An 18,234-nucleotide genomic window follows, 5' to 3' on the forward strand; every position below is an offset into this window, starting at 1 on the left:
TGTATTTGTTTGCTGTATTTTTGTTCGGATTCCCTGCTGATGTCCACGTCAGCAGGGAATCCTTCAGCTTCAGCTTTAGTCTGGGCTCGGTTGCTTTTTGGTCACTCAATACACACGGGGATTTCTGTGGTAGCAGGATCCCAGAAGAAGATCTTATGGCCAGTAGTTTAATTCATATGTAACAGCTGAACAAAAAATGCAACAGTTGGCAAAAGGGTTTGAATGATTTGAGGGGATTTCAGAGATATTTTATTAGACTTCCCGGGGTCATTTTCCTTCATTCATTTTAATGAAAAGAAAACTCTTTGGCTGAATGTCTGCATCAAGGCCATACCTGTGACTAGTGGTCAGAAGTAGACAAACTTAGGAACCACTGTCATAAAAAAAGATTCCGCGTGACGCTTTATACGAGGAAAGTCTGGGCGTGTTTCAAGTTGTGCACTTTGTTGGTGTTCACTAAATATCTTCCACCTGCTTTCACCCGTTATTGTATGAAATGGCGTTTGAGTGTTTCCACCCGGACAGACCTTTTGAATTCGAACTATCTGACTGGCTTGATGAGCAGTCGTGAAGGAGCTACCTTGAAGAAATGGTCTAAGATTATAATTTTTGTTCATTTTCTCCCCCCAGGCGACATTGAACAACTACTCTTTTGAGAATGTGGCCTTCCATGTACTCCACCAGCGCTTCCCCCTCTACAGTCCCCGCACACTGTCCGACTGGTTTGACCACAACACCGACCTCTACAGGTTTGTGCCCATAGCAAACACACCATCACAAATGTATTCATTAAAACCTTTATTTAACCTGGAGAGTCCCATTGAGATTAAAAATCTCTTTTTCAAGGGAGACCTGGCCAAGACAAGCAGCAGCATAAAAAGCACAGTTACAGACAGAAAGCATAGAACAAGACAAGTTAAAAGTCAATTTAAGAAACATTTACATTTTAGGGAACCTGCCTGTATTTCTTTCATTCTCGATTCAAAAGCGGTCAGTGGTAACGAGGGATGGGTATCGTTTGGGTTTTTTCTGATACCGGCGCTAAACCGATACTTTTAAAACTATACCGTCATCATCAGGTGGCCTGCACTCCACTCAGAAACTGTTAGATCCTACAAACTCTGCTGCTTTACTGGACTACACGTCGTCATTATTATATATACCGGGAGAGCTTGTTCCAACAAGCCAAGGACGGTCGGCAAAAGCTCCTGCACTCATGTCTCTCCAGCAATCACTCTGTGGCGTGCTGGTAGCCCCGCCCTCTTAAGCCCGCTGGATGCAGCAACATGAAAGGTAGCCAAGCAGTGTCTGCGCTCTGATTCACGCTATTTAAATAAAGTATCGATACTAAAAATATGCAAAATCCTATTGTTTTTAACGTACGGGTACCGCTCTCTCTTTTTATTGTCAGTATACCGTGCAACATTACAGATTAGTGTAAAAAAAAAGTATTTAAATCAGCTCAGGCACCGAAAGGAAACACCGAAATCTGCGTTGTGGTTCGGTAGGTACCAGTGGAACCGGTGCCATATTAGCACCGATCCTCGGTACCCTACCCTAGTAGTAACAGTTCTTTAAGCTTTAAGCTTTAAAACATTCTGCAACATATTCCATGTTGAAGGGGCAGAGTAGACAAAAGCACTTTTTCCCATTTTCGTTCTGGCATACGATACAGTGAGCATAAAAAAGTCCCAAGAACGCAACAAGTGTTGTCTTAAATAAAAGTGTACCAATGGCAGCAGAGCCTCCGGGTGGCCAAAGCAGGCCATCCTACTCGAGAGTTTAACTCACAGTGGTGTCAGAGCTTTACAGTTTGAAATGAACCGCAGTGAAGCATGGTAAGCTGCGTCCATCCTGCGAAGACAGCTAGCAGAGGCATGCATATATAAAAGATCACCGTATTCCAACACAGGGAAAAAAGTAGCAGCAACTAATCGCTTTTTGACATTATTTGAAAAGCACACCTTATTTTGAAAATAAAAATCCAGTTTTAACCTCAACTTTTTCACTAGGTACTGTACATGCAATACTAATTAATGTTACGCTGTTAAAACTCAAACTTGTATGTGTGTTAGGTGGAAGATGGTGGACCACTATGTGAGCCGTGTGCGAGGCACCATGCAGCTTCTTCAGCAGCGCGACATCATCGGCAGAACCAGCGAGCTGGCCAGAGTGTTTGGGATTCAGTTCTATCACGTTCTGACACGAGGATCACAGGTACATTTTGGGACGTAAAGCCCTGACGCACCGTTTGCCGCCATGGTTTAAAGCAATCAGGGGGTTTTGAATGGGGACTCGTGCATGTGCTGGCTATGTGTTTGCTTGGGTTCCAGCAAGCAAACATATAGCTATGCTTCATTCTTTAACCTGCTTATAACTGTACTTTAGTATCTGTCAGTCCACCTCTTTGGTCCAGACAGAATCATCTTGACAATTAATTAATTGATTGATTGACAGACAATTTGGCTCTGATGTCCACGATCTAAAGAGGACGAAGAGTTACTGACTGTGGTGGATGCCTGAATTTTCATCAAGCTTCACCATCGGGTCAGACGATCAAAATGACTCGTCAATCCGGCTAAAGATTAAATAGATGCACAATACGACCAGAGAAGAGTTTAAAACGTATCTTTATTTCATCTCAACTTTAAGTGTATAAGTTATTCAATGTTCTTCCGGTCTTGTCCCTTCAGTACCGCGTTGAGTCCATGATGCTTCGCCTGGCCAAGCCGCTGAATTACATCCCTGTGACGCCCAGCATCCAGCAGCGAGCCCAGCAGAGAGCACCGCAGTGCATTCCTCTGGTGATGGAGCCTGAGTCGCGCTTCTACAGCAACTCTGTGATTGTGTTGGACTTCCAGTCGCTCTATCCATCTATTGTCATCGCGTACAACTATTGCTACTCCACCTGCCTGGGCCATGTGGACAGCCTGGGAACGTAAGCATGCAGCGGGGCCCCGGCACATATCCAACTCACTTAGGTTGCACGTCTGCCAGGAGAGGCTCCGCTTTGCCCTCTCCTCGTTATTTTTTAATGGAATAGACACGCTGAGAGCTCTGCATGGTGTTTGCAGCTAAGAGCAGAGAGCGTTGGGATATATTTCAGGCTTACTGTAGTTGCATAGCAACAGCAGGAGCCATGAACACTTATTTTTTTTTCCCCCAGCATGCATATGTCTGCCACTCTGAGGTGGCTGGCTTCATGCTTGTCATTCCCAGCAGAGTAGAAAGCGTCAAATTAGCTCCAGGAAATCCAACTGCAGTGATGGATTCATTTTTGTTTGTTTGTTTTTAACCATTTTAAACAACAGTTAGGTATTTTACATTAAATAATTAAACCCGTCATCATCTTATTGCTAGAACAGCCTCACATGTGACTGCGACCACTAGATATTTGAGTTTCTGTGCTGCATTTATTTAAAACTTCACCAGCGTTTGCAGAAGCATGCACGTCATGTTTTTTGGATATTTTAAGACATTGTTGACCCAGAGCTGCTTCAGGACTTTAAGTGGTCAGTCAACCCTTTAGTCCGTCATTCCTCCGTTTAATTGGTTATACAAACGATCAGAAATTCATCGACGATACTTTTAATATTGAATGTTTTTATTGTCAGTCAAGCAAAGCAATGTGAGATTGTGTTGCTCGTCCCCTCACAAAACATAAAGCAGGGGCAACTCCCAGTACAGGATGCATACATCCACCCCTCTATATGTGTGCCTTTTATTTCCTCGGCAGGAGCAAACTAAAACTCTGTTTATTCACAATAAAATTAAAGATTAGTCTTAAATTATTATTTTTTAATTCGAAAGCAGCAACTCAAACGAACAAGACACATCCTAAGTAATGATAACGAGAACATAAAACAGTTTTTCTTTCAAAAGTACAAATATGAAAATACATAGTAAAAATACAAAAGTAATATACACAGCAAGCTGTTAAACACACGTTAGTCTTCACCTTGAAAACATGTCGGTATTTTTCATTTTTCCCCGAGGAAAACGTTTTCGCCACAATGGACCTGCCACAGGCGTGACAGACGCTCCTTTCAGTCTTACTCGTGATGGCTTAGATGCCCTAAAGCTGCCAGCATTGCTTTGTGAAAACAGAGTACGGATGAGGAATGAGAATTGCCTCTCATTGCCATTCACACACCTGTGTCTCTGTTTCAGGGCCGATGGGTTTAAGTTTGGCTGCACCTCCCTGAGAGTTCCTCCCGACCTCCTTTACCAGCTCCGCAACGACATCACCGTGTCACCCAACGGCATCGCCTTCGTCAAGGTACGGCACCCTTCACTATGAAGAAGTTTTTACCTGTGCGTTGTCTTTGGAAAAAAAAAAAAACCTGGGCCCCCGAGAATGAGTCACTTGTCTCCATCATTGCAGCTTTATTAAGGTTCGTTAGCTGCTGTGGAGGACAGGTATGTCTGTAAAAAGCCCTCTTTATGCTCTACGTCCTACCATTCATTCTTTTCACTCATTCAGTCATTGCTCCACACTCCCTGGCCCCAGGCCCAGTCTCATTGCGTAACACACACACACACACACACACACACACACACACATACACACATACATACATACACACACACACACATACCGCACAGTGGACACCGGTCCTGTGTAATGAGGTTATTACAAGGCACAGAAGGAAGTCAAATATAGATCTGATATTTCTTTTATCGCCAGATTTTTTTTTGTTGCTGAAACTGAATTTTTGTAGTTTAGTTTCTGGACTCTGCTGAATGTATATGTATCATATATTTATCTTTATAGTACACTTCACACAAAATGTTGGACATCAGTCAAACTAACTTTTGCCAGACTTTACAAAGATTTACTGTTTTTTTTTCACATCACAACATTTTACGTTTGTTGCAGCACCTATTTCCTTTGCGTTTTTCTTTTTTTTTCATCCTGTCCAAACATACTGCGGCTTTTAAATGGTTCAAATTGGGTATTCATTTATGTTGTATGTTATTTATTTTTTCAAATAAACCAGAAACTTGGTAATCAAATGTAAACCTTTTTAATGCAGAAGAAGATTGGTCAGGAACAAAAATTCTAGTCTGTCATGTATATTTTGAATATAGTATAATTAAATTGAATAGATACTTTGGCGAGGATCCCTTGGTGTCAGTATCGGCAGTAGTGTTCAGCCCCCGCTGTTGTTTGTGTCCAGTCGTCAGTGCGTAAAGGGGTCCTGCCCAGCATGCTGGCGGAAATCCTGAACACCAGAATCATGGTGAAGCAGTCGATGAAAGCTTACAAGCAGGACAAAACTCTGATGAGGCTGCTGGACGCCCGGCAGCTCGGACTTAAGCTCATCGCCAACGTCACCTTCGGCTACACTGCCGCCAACTATTCTGGACGCATGCCCAGCGTGGAGGTAAGTGCATCAAAGTTCTCAAGGAGGTAGGGACGAGGGAGGAAGGAAGGAAGGGGAACCTGAGTGGAACAAGCAAATACATGGACGCCAGCTTTGTGTCGACTTGTCTAACGTCGGCATATTTAAAGCGTTCTGTGATCATTGTGGAGGAGTGGAATGAAATGTTTATAAACATTCATTTCTAGTGTTCTTGAAAATCTCTGGTCCGGATCTTGGTTTCCCAAACTTGATAAATGAGAAAAATCAACCATGGTGTCAGTATTTTAAATTCTGTGCCGCAGCATTTGTTTACGGTCTCTCGCCCGTCCTCCTCCAGGTTGGAGACAGCATCATCCACAAAGCCAGAGAAACCCTGGAGAGAGCCATCAAGATGGTCAATGACACCAAGAAATGGGGAGCACGCGTTGTTTACGGAGACACTGACAGGTAAGGGCTTTCCTCTCCACATCCCACCTGTTGAAGTCTGTTCCATCATCAAAGCAGCAGCTCACAATGATACAAACTCATGTGTGCCTAAAGCCACGACTGACACACTTTAGTAATCCCTGTTCGCTGTCTCTCACCCGCGTTAACGGCGCTTTATGTGTCACTATTTTCTGATGATGGGAGAGCCTCTGATAGTACCTGCATCGCATCCTCACAGAGCGCCGACAATTCTCAACAATCACATTTCATGTTTTATTGTTTTGACAACTAGCTCCAAGGCACTAATTAATTGTCGGTATCTAAAAGGGCTGAAACAAGTTTTCCAGGCAATGATTTGGAAACTTTTTATTCCGGTGATGTTTGAAACTTAAGTCTCTTCTGCATTGTGTTGGACTGAATTACTAAAGGAGAGGAACCAAGAAGAAGAGCTGTGCCTTTAAGTATTGATCCGTATGGAATAATCCAATGGCACTAGTATTGATAATGACTCATAATATTGTGTAAATAATCCAGCTCCTCCCATGTCGCCATGTCATGTGTACAGTCACAGTAGCAGACTTTGCATGTCCCATGTTCAGATGGGATATCTTGTAACAACTTCTCCTCTTGCAACGTCATTAGGTCAACTTTTTGTTGTGGCCAAATAGTTGAAGGACGAATGTCGTTCCCATTAGCCTCGGCTGTATTTTGTGTTCACTGATAATCAGCAGGTGTTAGCACGCTAAAGGGCTAAATTGAGATGGTAAACATTGGAAAACATTATTTAGTTCAATCTTGTACTGTATTAATCCAGGAAGGCATGTAAAAACAGACAAAGCACTGTTAGCATGCTGACATTGAGCTGAGTAGTAGTAGTAGTAAAAATATTGCAGCTATATATTCTGGTTATAAGTTGATACACATAAAGCTCACACTGCTCTGAGGTTTAGTTGAACCCTCATAAATAACAGGATTCTCAGATGCTGGATGAATACAGAACCCGAACAAGAGGTTGGCTGACTTCCCTTGTGTGACAGAGAAAAACAAAGAGTTGATAGTAAATGATGAGGCGGAGACTCATGGTCAGCATTCACCTTCGGGCCACTGGGCTCGGCTGATGAAGCTGTCTGAAGCTTTCTAAAGGCAGTGACAGCGGAGCGTCTGAAGTGATGGCGGCCGCACAGCGCAGGTGGACGCGGCATTAAGACCACGGCTTGTGTCTTCTGTGTGTCTGGCAGCATGTTTGTTTTGCTGAAGGGAGCCACCAAAGAGCAGGCTTTCAAGATCGGCAACGAGATCGCTGAGGCCGTGACCGCCACCAACCCCAAACCGGTCAAACTGAAGTTTGAGAAGGTAGGGCTTCTTCCAACACACACACACACACACAGTTTTTTGAAACTGTGTCAAACTGTGTCAATCAGCAGCAGCGGACACATTTTAGATGTTTTTATTGATGTGTGTCTGTGTGTGTGTGTTTGTTTGTTTGTTCGTTCCCAGGTGTACCTGCCCTGCGTATTGCAGACAAAGAAGCGCTATGTGGGCTACATGTACGAGAGCCTTGACCAAAAGGAGCCTGTGTTCGACGCTAAAGGGATCGAGACGGTGCGCCGCGACGGCTGCCCCGCTGTTTCCAAGGTAACAGGCAAACGATCCTCTCCTCCCTCCTCCGCTTCACTGCTCTCCCGTACCAATCACAGCCGTGCCGGTTTTTCCATTCCCGCACTTGTTTCCTGGGACCGCTTCACGCGTGTCAATCAGGCAACAAGGGCCATAGCCTGCTTGGGGCCCTTGAGGGAGTGGGGGGGGGTGTGACTGAATGAATGTCATCGGGTCAAGACAGTTGCATATATGCTCAAAAATTCAGCTTCATACCCCCCTTTTTTTCCTTTTATTCATTCTCTCATGTCATTCACGTGCCCTCCAGATCCTAGAGCGTTCCATCAAGCTGCTGTTTGAGACCCGGGACATCAGCCAGGTGAAGCAGTTTGTGCAGCATCAGTGCATGAAGGTCCTGGACGGCCGGGCCAGCATGCAGGACCTGACCTTTGCCAAGGAGTACCGGGGTAGTGGCTCGTACCGGCCCGGAGCCTGCGTGCCTGCCCTGGAGCTCACCAGGTGTGTGTGTGTGTGTGTGTGTGTGTGTGCGTGTGCGCTGCAAAGATCAGAAAATTCTCGCTGTCATCTACAGTAACAGTAGTCTGTGTGAATCCAATTACTGCTTCCCCACAGTGCTCATTGTCTGGCTGCACCAGCCTGCATGTACAGTACCTGAGTCTGTTGCTAGGCAACACATCTCTTAATGGGTAGGAGAAAAAAAATCTGATTTCGGAGGCATGGATAAGAGGACAATGTTGAGCCTCATTCATGAGCAGCGGTGTAGTTTATCTTGTGTGTTTATTCAACATGTTGATTACTGCTAAATTCATCATTATTCAGGAGGATAATTAATATGCAAGCATAAAAAGTGGGATGCGGTTTGTGAAGTTGTTGTTTTTCCATCTCAGGCGCACAATGGCGTACGACCGTCGCCTGGAGCCCCGGGTGGGCGAGCGGGTGCCCTACGTGATTGTGTACGGAGTGCCCGGCGTGCCCCTCATCCAGCTGGTGCGTCGGCCGATGGAGGTCCTGCAGGACCCCGGCCTTCGCCTCAACGCCACGTACTACATCAGCAAGCAGATCCTGCCGCCGCTGGCCCGCATGTTCCAGCTGATCGGGGTGGATGTGTTTGGCTGGTACCAGGAGCTTCCCCGGGTGAGACGGACTTAGGATTTGTATTTTTTATAAAAATGCGTGACTATGTAGTGTCAAAGACAAGCCGGTAATATATGCACACAGAAAAAAACATAATGGTTAGAGTTTGGAAAACGGATTTGATGTTTGACTAATGAGTGATTATTATTTTATTATTAGTCTGTTGCTTACCCTTGCTGTCAAAATAAAAGGAGAATCTCAGAGGGTCTTTTCATTCAGTCTATCTGGTAGTGAGAGGGAGAACAAAGGATGAGGAGAAAATCTCATTTGTGCTTCCTGCTGAGGCTGGAGTGAGACTCATCAAACCTGCCTCAGTCTTTGTGTCAATATTGAAGTCAGGCTGCACTCTGACGGAGCACACATGCCACCTACTGGTGGAGCTGAGACCAGAGCCGATCCCAACCGTACCTAATTGGTTCAATGTTTTATAATCTACAGTGTTCTTCCTCTGATCTTTTTTACAAACAACAAATTGCACAGTGACTCTGTGTTAAGACTCCTCCCCCTTCCTGTCAATGCACACAGATCCAGAAGGCGTCCTGCTCCTCAGGTGGAGAGGAGGTCGGGAGGAAAGGAACCATTTCCCAGTACTTCACCACGCTCCACTGCCCCGTGTGTGACGAGCTGACCCAACTGGGCGTGTGCTCGCGGTGTCGCGCCGAGCCTCAGAGAGTCGCGCTGACGCTCCACCGGGACATAAGGCTGTGGGAGAGTCAGCAAGACCAGCTGCTTAAGGTGAGAGAGGCTTTGGGGCGAGGGAGAGGACTCTGAACAATAGTAGATTATTGCTATTATTTATATTCAGTCATTTACTATTTTAATACGTTTTGGAGCCACAACAAAGCGTAAAGTAGTGAAAGAATGTAAGGCTTGTCAAACTAAACAGTAAAAACGAGAATGCCTTTTTATATACTATACATTTCCTATTGTACGCCACAATTAAAATCGTTGGAATCAATCAGAAACGGAGCCTTGAGAACTACCCGTCCTTCTCTAATCTGCATTCACTTTAGTCGGTTCTGTTTCAAAGATACCATACACGCATCACTTTTTCTCCGTCGAGCTTCGCAGCATTTAAAATGATATTTGCGACGACACTCGAAAGCGTACGTAAAGCACCCTGTCCTTGTGATCCGGCTGAGTTGGAATATCCACTTTCAGATCAGATCAGATACCTTTTCAGGTCTCGTACACTTGGCTTTTTCTGCAGCGTAAAAATAATACAAAAAAATCAAGCCTCAAGAGCGCCATATTTCTGTGATCACCCAGATCTTTTGTGTGTCCAGATATGCAGGAACTGTACCGGCTGTGCAGAGCGGCAGGTGCCCTGCGTGTCTCTGGACTGTCCCGTCCTCTACAAGCTGTCCCGGGTCAACAGACAGCTCTCCAAGGCCCCTTACCTCCGACAGCTGCTGGAGCAGTTCTGATTGGCTCCTGAATCCCCAGAGCTCCCCACTGATAAGGTGCTAAAATATGTCCCCTCCCCCCTTCTGTGTTTGATTGTCCACTCAGTTGTAATGGTTTAAATGGTGCTTTGATTGAACCCTGTCGGGGTTTTCATTCTGTCTTGTAACTGTTATTTGTTATCAGAGTACTTTTCTGCGTGTGCAGACTGTCTGGTTTGAGCCCCTCCCAGGTTTTGTGTGTGTCTTCATGCTTGTTTGCTGCCATCTCCATTAGCTGCTATGAGCTGAGCGCAGTCTTTGGTGATGCAGCGACCGACTGCCAGTCATGGGATTGAGAGCGGCCCACTGGAGGGTGATTGTTGTGTCTTGTAGCAGTTTGAAGTCATTGTTTTTATACAGAGCTCCTTACAAGTTGAAAGACAAACATTCAAACCACTAATTGACTTTTCTTCATTTTTTGTATCGACTGCAGTCTTTTTTGTAAATAGTTCCTGTATAGCTCTATCTTTATTCTCACTGTGCATTAGCATTAACAAAAAAGAAACTACAACTATCGCTCTGGCCATGAATGCAATCTAATCTGCTTCAGGATGCTATTGTTCATGTTTCTTTTAACCTTGATTGTATTGATATCCATTTTTGGCAGATTTGACACTATATACTCTCCCGTCTGAGTGTGGGAACTGGAAATTATTTCCGTTTTTCCAAAAACTAAATCTGGGACTGTTGCAATACTGTTTTGATAATTTATGTCATGAAGAGTCTATCGTTTCCCTGTGCATATATATATGGTTTTGTGTACATTTCCAATTTTATGAGCAAAAAAAAGAGAAAGAAATCTATCATCAAACCATGTCGAGATCCAATCCTCAATTCTCCATACAGCCGTACACAGGATCTGTGTATTTGTATAAATGTATAAAAAAAACAATAATAATGAAGGAGATGTTTTTTTGTTTTTGTTTTTAATGGACATTGCTGTGGGTGGAGGTTTAAGATTGATATAATAAAAAGTAAATGTATTAAAATGCATTCTGTCAATGATTCAGTTAAAAAAAGAAAGTTCTATTGAACACATGATTGAGGTCCGCACTAACCACAGAACATTACAGAACATGATAACTAAACTCTGCTCTTTACTCAAGTGCACCAAAAGTACAAGCAACATACCCGTGTCCTGCTGTTGATGAAACCACTGAAGTAACGCAAGATGGGTTTCCATTTTTAAAACGTGTTTTTGGCAGCATGGGTGGCCCGACAATGATGAGTGAGACGGTCTCATTCACTCTGCTCATGCCCTCAAGCAAGGCACTCAATTGACATGTTTTCTAGCCCAATGTGATCCTTGTCTTCACTGTGGAGGGCCAACACAGAAGCCTCGAGGGGTATGATGTATTATGTCATGTCAAACATCAAAGTACAGCTGAAAATCTGATTGACGGCGCTGATGACCCAAACTTTCAGTCTATGCACGTATTGGTTGGTTTATAAGCTGCACAGGTTTCGGTCTGTGTTTCCGTCAGTACACAGTATCTGTACATCACATCTGTTCATAAATGTTAGATTTTTCTGGTTCTGGACAACAAAAATGACGCATTAACATGTGGAGGCTCTTGTAGTTTTTAGTGGAGCAATAAATGAAATCCAGGAGCCACAGGAGGAGGTTTCAGTCACGCTTCTCTCGGTCTAGCGAGAGCAGTAGCTTGCGTCTCGGGGAGTCTCCCACCAGGGAGATGGCGTCTGAGAAAGAGGCTCCGCCCACAGGCTCCGGCACCTGGGTGTTGGGGGCAGCAGCGCTCCCTGTTGGACCGGTGCCCTCAGGGTGGGAGGAGGCCTTGTTGGGGGAACGGATGAGACTCGTCGTGTCATCCATCTCGATCACCTCAAAGTCTGCGTCGTTCCACTGATCAGCTTCATTGTCCTGCTCCTGCTGTGCCTTCTCTTCCTCGTCGTCCTCGTCCTCATCGTTGGCCCCCGAGTCCAGCAGCGCCTGCCGGTATTCACTGTCGTCCGCATCGGTCCGCCCCCCGTCGCGGGGTTTCCTGCTCTGGCTGCCAGGGGCAGAGGCAAGCTTGCACATGACTGGAAAGAGGATGGATGTGAAGGTGGCAGTGATGAGTGACAGGTACATGAGCAGGGGCTGGCCTGGGAACTTCCCCAGCAGGAATCCCACGAGAGCAGGAAGCACCATCTCACCCAATGCTGCGCCCACCACGAAGGCGGCCGCCGACTGGCCGGTCACTGTGGTGTACTGCTCCACCCAGGAGATGCCGCTGGGGAAGGTGGTGGCCATGGAGGCGCCGTACAGACCCGTGCAAACCCACAAGGCCACTGTGTTCTTGCTGAAGAGGCAGAGAAGCAAGGAGGACACGGTGGAGCCCACCAGGCTGAGCAGGATCATGGTGCCCGGGTACACGCAGGATGCAAAGAAGATGGCTAACCCCCTGCAGGCGGCGAACGTTGCCCAGAATAAGGAGTTCAGCCCAGCGGCTTGGGACTGAGGCATGTCGGCGTAGTCCTTTGCGAAGGTGAAGATGAAAGAGCCGTACGCCACCTCGGCACCTACGTAGGCGAAGAAGAAGAGGCAGAGCAGGCCGATGAGGGCCATGTGGTGTTTAGCCACTGGGGGTTTCCCCGACGACGCCCTGGCTCGGTCGCGTGTCGAGCCGCTGCGACAGTAGAGGATGAAGAAGAGGAAGGAGACCAGAAAGATGTAGGCGGCGATCACGACATAGGCCCACATGGACTTGAGGGTGCCGGTCCTGCTGTGGAGGTAGCGGGTGATCATGTGAGCATCGGGCACTTTGGGGATTTGCGCCGTGACGACTTGAGGCGTGGAGATGGTTGGCATGACAATTCCCGTGCTGCCGTTGCTGGCGGGCCCAAACAGCAACTTGGCAATGATCGGAGACAAGAAGGCTCCGGCAGCGAAGCTGAAGTGCAGCGCCTGCATGTGAGGGCCCGCCTGCTCGCCCCACGTGTTCAGTATGAGGACATTCCCACCTGACGGACAGAGGAGGAAAACAAAGACTATTATATAAACCAGTGGCGACAGCGTTCGTTGCGTGGCGTGCTGCGATGACGTCATCCTGTATTGTTGGCCTTCCTTTTGAAAGGTGGACTTTTTGTGGATGCATGGTGTGCAAAAACAAATGTTTCAACAGAAAATCTTTTTTTTTACAAGTAATGAAGGTTTTTCTACAAAAGTATAAAAATACAGAGATCAGCAGGTATCAGAGATTAGGTTTTAAAATGATGTTTTCACATAAATAAATAAGTTGCCCTCAAAGTAATTATATGGATACAACTCATCTCAGAAAATGTCTTTAAGGAGCAGCAAGGATAACATGTGTTGTGTGTTACAAAAACACAGCTTAGCTGTCAAAATCTAGGACATACTGTGTTCCGAGAAAGAAGGCTACATTAATGCTAAATGCACCCAGCAGGCTAAAAAGATATAGTTCTTGCAGGAGACCAAAAATAGAGCTAAAAGTAATAGTGGAGATGAACATGACAACAATGAATGTTGCTGTGTGTCTATCGGATGTGTAAACACATTCACCTTGTCTTTATTTATAGACTTTACAAGGTGTGTTTGCAGCTTATTGTGCCAAAAAGAATCAAGTAATCCACGTTTGACAATCTAGGGGTAGTCATTTTCATAGTTCAACAGAAAGTAAATAAACAAGTTGTGTGTACTGTGTGTGTAGGATCTCAGGCTCCAGATATAATTATTCACTAAAGGTTCTAACACTGAACTATGAGCTAAAAGGTTTCACTGACTCATACCAGTTGCTCATGTATTGGAGTTTTTTTCCTACCTGTGTCCAGAATACCCATCGACATCCCAATGCTGGACATGAGCCCGGTGAGGACCAATGCATGCTTACAGAAGGGGATCGCAAACATGCCGACGGATGTGACCAGCATAGAAAAACCTGAAAAGCGAGATAACGAGAGGAAAAAAAACTTTTAATTTTAGTAGAATATATGTAAGACCCTTTGCATATATCTGAATCTATCATAGCCGAGTGCAAAATAGGCCAAAGGATGTCAGTGTATATAGTATGCCATAGATGCCATAAAAGTGTAATCATATTGTAGCATGTCATAAAATGCCATACTTTGTTAGTCCATGTTAAGTGACCAAAATGGCGTATAGTCTTGAGAAAGTCCCAGTATAGTCAAATACATAATACAGTCATAAAACATGATACAATTGTTAAAATCATAATTTGTAAGTAAAAAATTGAAAAGTAATAGCATGGTACAGCTTCATAGCATGTCATAAAAGTCATTAGTGTATATCAATATATAGTATATACTATGCTGTGACTGCAGCATAATATATGAAAAATATTGTAAAAAGTAATTAAATAGTGTCGTATGTCATAAAAAGTAATGTCAGTTAAGTATGTTTAATAAGTTTTTTAATTCTCATCATAGTCATAGAGTAATAGTATGTTATTTTCTTAAACCAATGAAAAGGTTACTGGATTGTGTCAGAACAAAACCTCTGAGTATACTGAATAAAAGTCACGAGGAGCCCCGTTTGAATCAAATATGATTTCCATCGGTTCTTAAAATTCTGAAACACAATTTCAGGTTTCCAGAAAAGTATCGCTGACTTTCCCCAGTATGGTTGTTCCACCAGCACCGGCATGCGGTTTACCGAGCAGGATGACAGGGTTTACCTAGCAGAAGGTGGGGGTTCATGCAGTCGAAGAGGATTCCTCCAAAGAGGGAACCGCCGATGTAACCCGCAGACCGGCCCACGAAGATGTAAGAAATATTGCTGATGTTCTGCTTTACGTTTATGGCCAGGTCCTCGAATGTGGGGCCAAGAATGGAGATGCACATCCCCTAGAGAGAGAAGAGAAAACATTAAAATAAAGCAAGCAGCAGGAGTTACAATGAGAGATAAATTTACTGTGCGTGCACATTAAAAATAAATATCTTTAAGAAATTTAAACAGATGCTATGTGTCAGAATATTTGCAAATGGTGAGAATAGCTAACGTGGATATTTACACCCAACAGTGTGTACCCTCACTCAACTGTGTTCAGTAGTACGTTATTGAAACGTGAAGGATTGCAGACACCTACTTCACACTTTTTGGCCAGTTTCTCATTATTATTATTTATTTTTTATGATTTTATAAGCAGAATAGAAATTAACAAAGGGTGTTGCTGAAATAACAACAAAAGCTTTTGTCTCGTTTTGGACTTTCCCCCGTGCAAATGGAGGAAGTAAGCGGACACCTGTGTGTGTGTGTGTGTGTGTGTGTGTGTGTGTGTGTGTGTGTGTGTGTGTGTGTGTGTGTGTGTGTGTGTGTGTGTGTGTGTGTGTGTGTGTGTGTGATTGGTTGATACTAATCTGATACAGATAACATGGTTGAAGATCAAGTTTTGCAACTATGTAAATCCTGTTCGATCAGGATCCTGCAGCACAATAGGAGGCCCGAGGAAAGTCATATATATATATATATATATATATATATATATATATATATATATATATATATATATATATATATGCCCTAGCTTTTTTTAAAGGAGATTTTCTGAGATATTGAATTTGGGGATTTCCTTAGTTGTCAGATATAATCATCAAAATTAAAAGAAATAAACATTTGAAATATATCAGTCTGTGTAATGAATGAATGAATATAATAGACAAGTTTGACTTCTTGAATGGAATTAGTGAAATAAATCAACGTTTTGATAATATTCTAATTATATGACCAGCACCTATACACACAGCTAAATGATATATATATATATATATATATATATATATATATATATATATATATATATATATATATATATATATATATATATAATTGTTTTAAAAGCTAGAGCATTCACTACTAAACGTACCAAGCCCAGGAAAGATGCACAGAGCGCGAGCGTGACCATCCACCGCGCGCACGCACCTCCGCCCAGCACCTTCGTCCGGTCGTCGCATCCCTGCTTCGCGCTCCTCTTGGCCGCCTTCAGCGCGCTCTTTAGCCCCCTCCCAGCGTCCTTCCTCTTGTCAAACAGGGTGTCCTCCTCCTGGTCCTCGTTGTCGTCGTCCTCCTCCTCCAAGCTTGCAAAACGAACGTGCTTCTTTTTGACAACAGTATCTCGTGCTGCGGACGAAGACATACCTGTCAGTTCTTTACTACGCGTAGCTGTCAGAGCGCTGTTCAATTGGCGTGTGTGTAAACAGCGATGACCGCCCGATAGCGGTGCTTCGGCGTCAGGCCGTTCTTCTCCGCGCGCCCCGTTTGTGGGTCCCTCGGGTGCCGAATGGTTCAAACGCGGTCAGTCTTCTTTGAACCCGTAGGATGGCAGCGGGCCGTGTACCAGCGTACGGGATCCCTCCATATGGCAACAGCAAACGTATAGCTGACGGAAGCTTGCAAAGATCGTCTAACGACACAGAGTCTCACTTGGGGCACGCACGTGATCCACCTGCCGTATGACGCGAGGATGCCGCGTCCACCCGTTTTTCCATTTTTATATATATTTATTTAGCTCTTGAATCCGTTATACGTCAAGGGCAGCGGACATTATTTGCTCTTTATTTGTTGGGCTGCATTTTTTGTTCTATTCTCGACCGCGGGAGTGGCCGCAATGTTTGCATTGTCTGTCTCATTTAAACTCACTCACAACTTAGTTCATTGTAGCTCAGTATTTTCAGGGGGTGGGTAGTTTGGACTGATTCAAATAAATTTGTTAAATTTTAACGGAACAATAGGTCATTGTGTCGCTGGCGAATACCAGACTGAGCGCCAATTCAGATTGTCGTTGACGTTCTTTGTACTCTGATCTCTGGGCAGAGTGAGAATTCTTATACGCATTTTTTCCTCTCTGACTCAGCTGACGCGTTAAAAATGGTCCAAGGCTACAGGAAGTAGTCGCCACTACGGTCGTAGTGAGAGGATATGGCGCCCTCTAGTGTTACAGAGCGACAATGCGCAGAGGTGGCCTGAAGCTCGAGGCTCGGGGTGTTGAAGTAGTGCCACCAACTACCTCTTATAAAACATATGAGAACTATCTCTAACCCTTTTTTAGCATATAAATAAAAGATTAGAAGGTTTTGTTTTTTAGCATGCCAAACAAAAAAAACTACTTTTGATATTTGAGTACAATATTAAGAGTTCAATATTTTATTTCAATATCAAGCAGGCATACTTGAGCCAAGGTGGAACATAACATGCTTGCAAATGATAATAAAGGATCCATTATGAATTAAACGATGAACGGTCAATACAAATCTGCCTTTAAGATTTGTATTTAATTTACAATGAAACATTGGCCCTTTAGTGCTCCAGCAGTTTGAGTTCATGTTGCGAAGACTTGATGTTGCAACTCAACACAAGCATTGTATGGAATGGTCAATACAAACAGCCCTGTCTTGTGGTTTGTTCTTACTCATGCTCACATAGTAATGCAACGTATCCTGTAAAAATAATGAGCAAATAAATCAAACCTATTGTGTTGGTGGCATCTTTAGCGGCCCCCTTCAAGGACCCTTCGGATAGCCACATGAAAGGTATTTATTACCACATAGATTAGGAAAATTTGTTAGCCGAGTAAAAGCCCCCCAGGCAGCACTTCCTCGTCAGACTGCTGACAAAGAAGTGCAAGCAAGAATCATGCTTCCTTTGGAACCATGGGCAACTATGACAACTAGAAACCAGATGAATCATGTAAACTGGGTACAAAGTGCAGGAAGGATTCCTAAAATGGCTTAAACTCTGGGAACGAGAGTATGTAGGGACTACAACGTGCAATAACAATGAGCAAACCTTGAATCATGTTTGTTTTACCGTTTGTCTGTCTGTGCTTTGCATTGGTAGCAGCAGAAGAGGATTCAAAGTGTCTCTGTGCTGCTGTGTGAGCTCAGAGACGACAATACTGACATGGAGAGACAAATTCAGAGAAAGTCACAGGGAAATGTAAACATCTTTTTTTTACTGCTTTGAAAATGCTGATTGCATTTACATAATATTATTGCATATGCACACCATGCAGCAGATAGGAAAGCCAGAAAATAGTCATAGTTTAGTAGAAAACATTTTTGGTATAACTCATGAACAACAAGCATCAAAAAACAGAAATTAGGACAAATTTATGCTAAAATGGGGTGAGATGAGCAAATATGCACTTCTTGCAGCAAATTAAAAAGAAGTTAAAGAAGTAAAAAAAAAAAAATGCAGAAAGCCGGTAGCTTGATTAAGATGAGGCAAAAGGCAAAATAATAAACAGCAAATTCCCAATAAAATGCTATGG

At 44.0% G+C, this 18,234-nt stretch overlaps 3 protein-coding genes across 3 annotated transcripts in view; 1 reads left to right on the forward strand and 2 right to left on the reverse strand.

Annotated features, from left to right (window-relative positions):
- Positions 1–11,101, forward strand: part of rev3l (REV3 like, DNA directed polymerase zeta catalytic subunit) — a 58,768-nt gene extending 47,667 nt beyond the window's left edge. The window contains exons 21-32 of the mRNA XM_068576556.1: positions 631–749; positions 2,076–2,217; positions 2,694–2,938; positions 4,171–4,279; positions 5,181–5,387; positions 5,704–5,813; positions 7,031–7,145; positions 7,290–7,427; positions 7,717–7,907; positions 8,297–8,543; positions 9,069–9,278; positions 9,830–11,101. Coding sequence (XP_068432657.1) covers positions 631–749; positions 2,076–2,217; positions 2,694–2,938; positions 4,171–4,279; positions 5,181–5,387; positions 5,704–5,813; positions 7,031–7,145; positions 7,290–7,427; positions 7,717–7,907; positions 8,297–8,543; positions 9,069–9,278; positions 9,830–9,970 — 1,974 coding nt within the window. The 3' untranslated portion in view covers positions 9,971–11,101. The remainder of the gene's footprint in view (positions 1–630; positions 750–2,075; positions 2,218–2,693; positions 2,939–4,170; positions 4,280–5,180; positions 5,388–5,703; positions 5,814–7,030; positions 7,146–7,289; positions 7,428–7,716; positions 7,908–8,296; positions 8,544–9,068; positions 9,279–9,829) is intronic.
- On the reverse strand, positions 10,926–16,318 carry mfsd4b (major facilitator superfamily domain containing 4B). The gene is made up of 4 exons (XM_068576558.1): positions 15,832–16,318; positions 14,644–14,812; positions 13,771–13,887; positions 10,926–12,952 (listed from the first exon to the last, which is right to left on the reverse strand). Exons 1-4 carry the CDS (start codon positions 16,099–16,101, stop codon positions 11,616–11,618), a joined length of 1,893 nt encoding a protein of 630 aa, XP_068432659.1. The 5' UTR covers positions 16,102–16,318; the 3' UTR covers positions 10,926–11,615.
- Positions 16,319–17,974: 1,656 nt separating this feature from the next.
- Positions 17,975–18,234, reverse strand: part of slc16a10 (solute carrier family 16 member 10) — a 32,006-nt gene continuing 31,746 nt past the window's right edge. The window contains 1 exon segment of the mRNA XM_068577657.1: positions 17,975–18,234. This exon segment is cut by the window's right edge and continues 2,583 nt beyond it. The gene's annotated coding sequence lies outside the window, so the exon portion shown is untranslated.

This window comes from Clinocottus analis, unplaced genomic scaffold (assembly GCF_023055335.1).
Source record: "Clinocottus analis isolate CAN_PGR_092001 unplaced genomic scaffold, fCliAna1.0.p SCAF_15, whole genome shotgun sequence".
Classification (NCBI taxonomy): Eukaryota; Metazoa; Chordata; class Actinopteri; order Perciformes; family Cottidae; genus Clinocottus; species Clinocottus analis.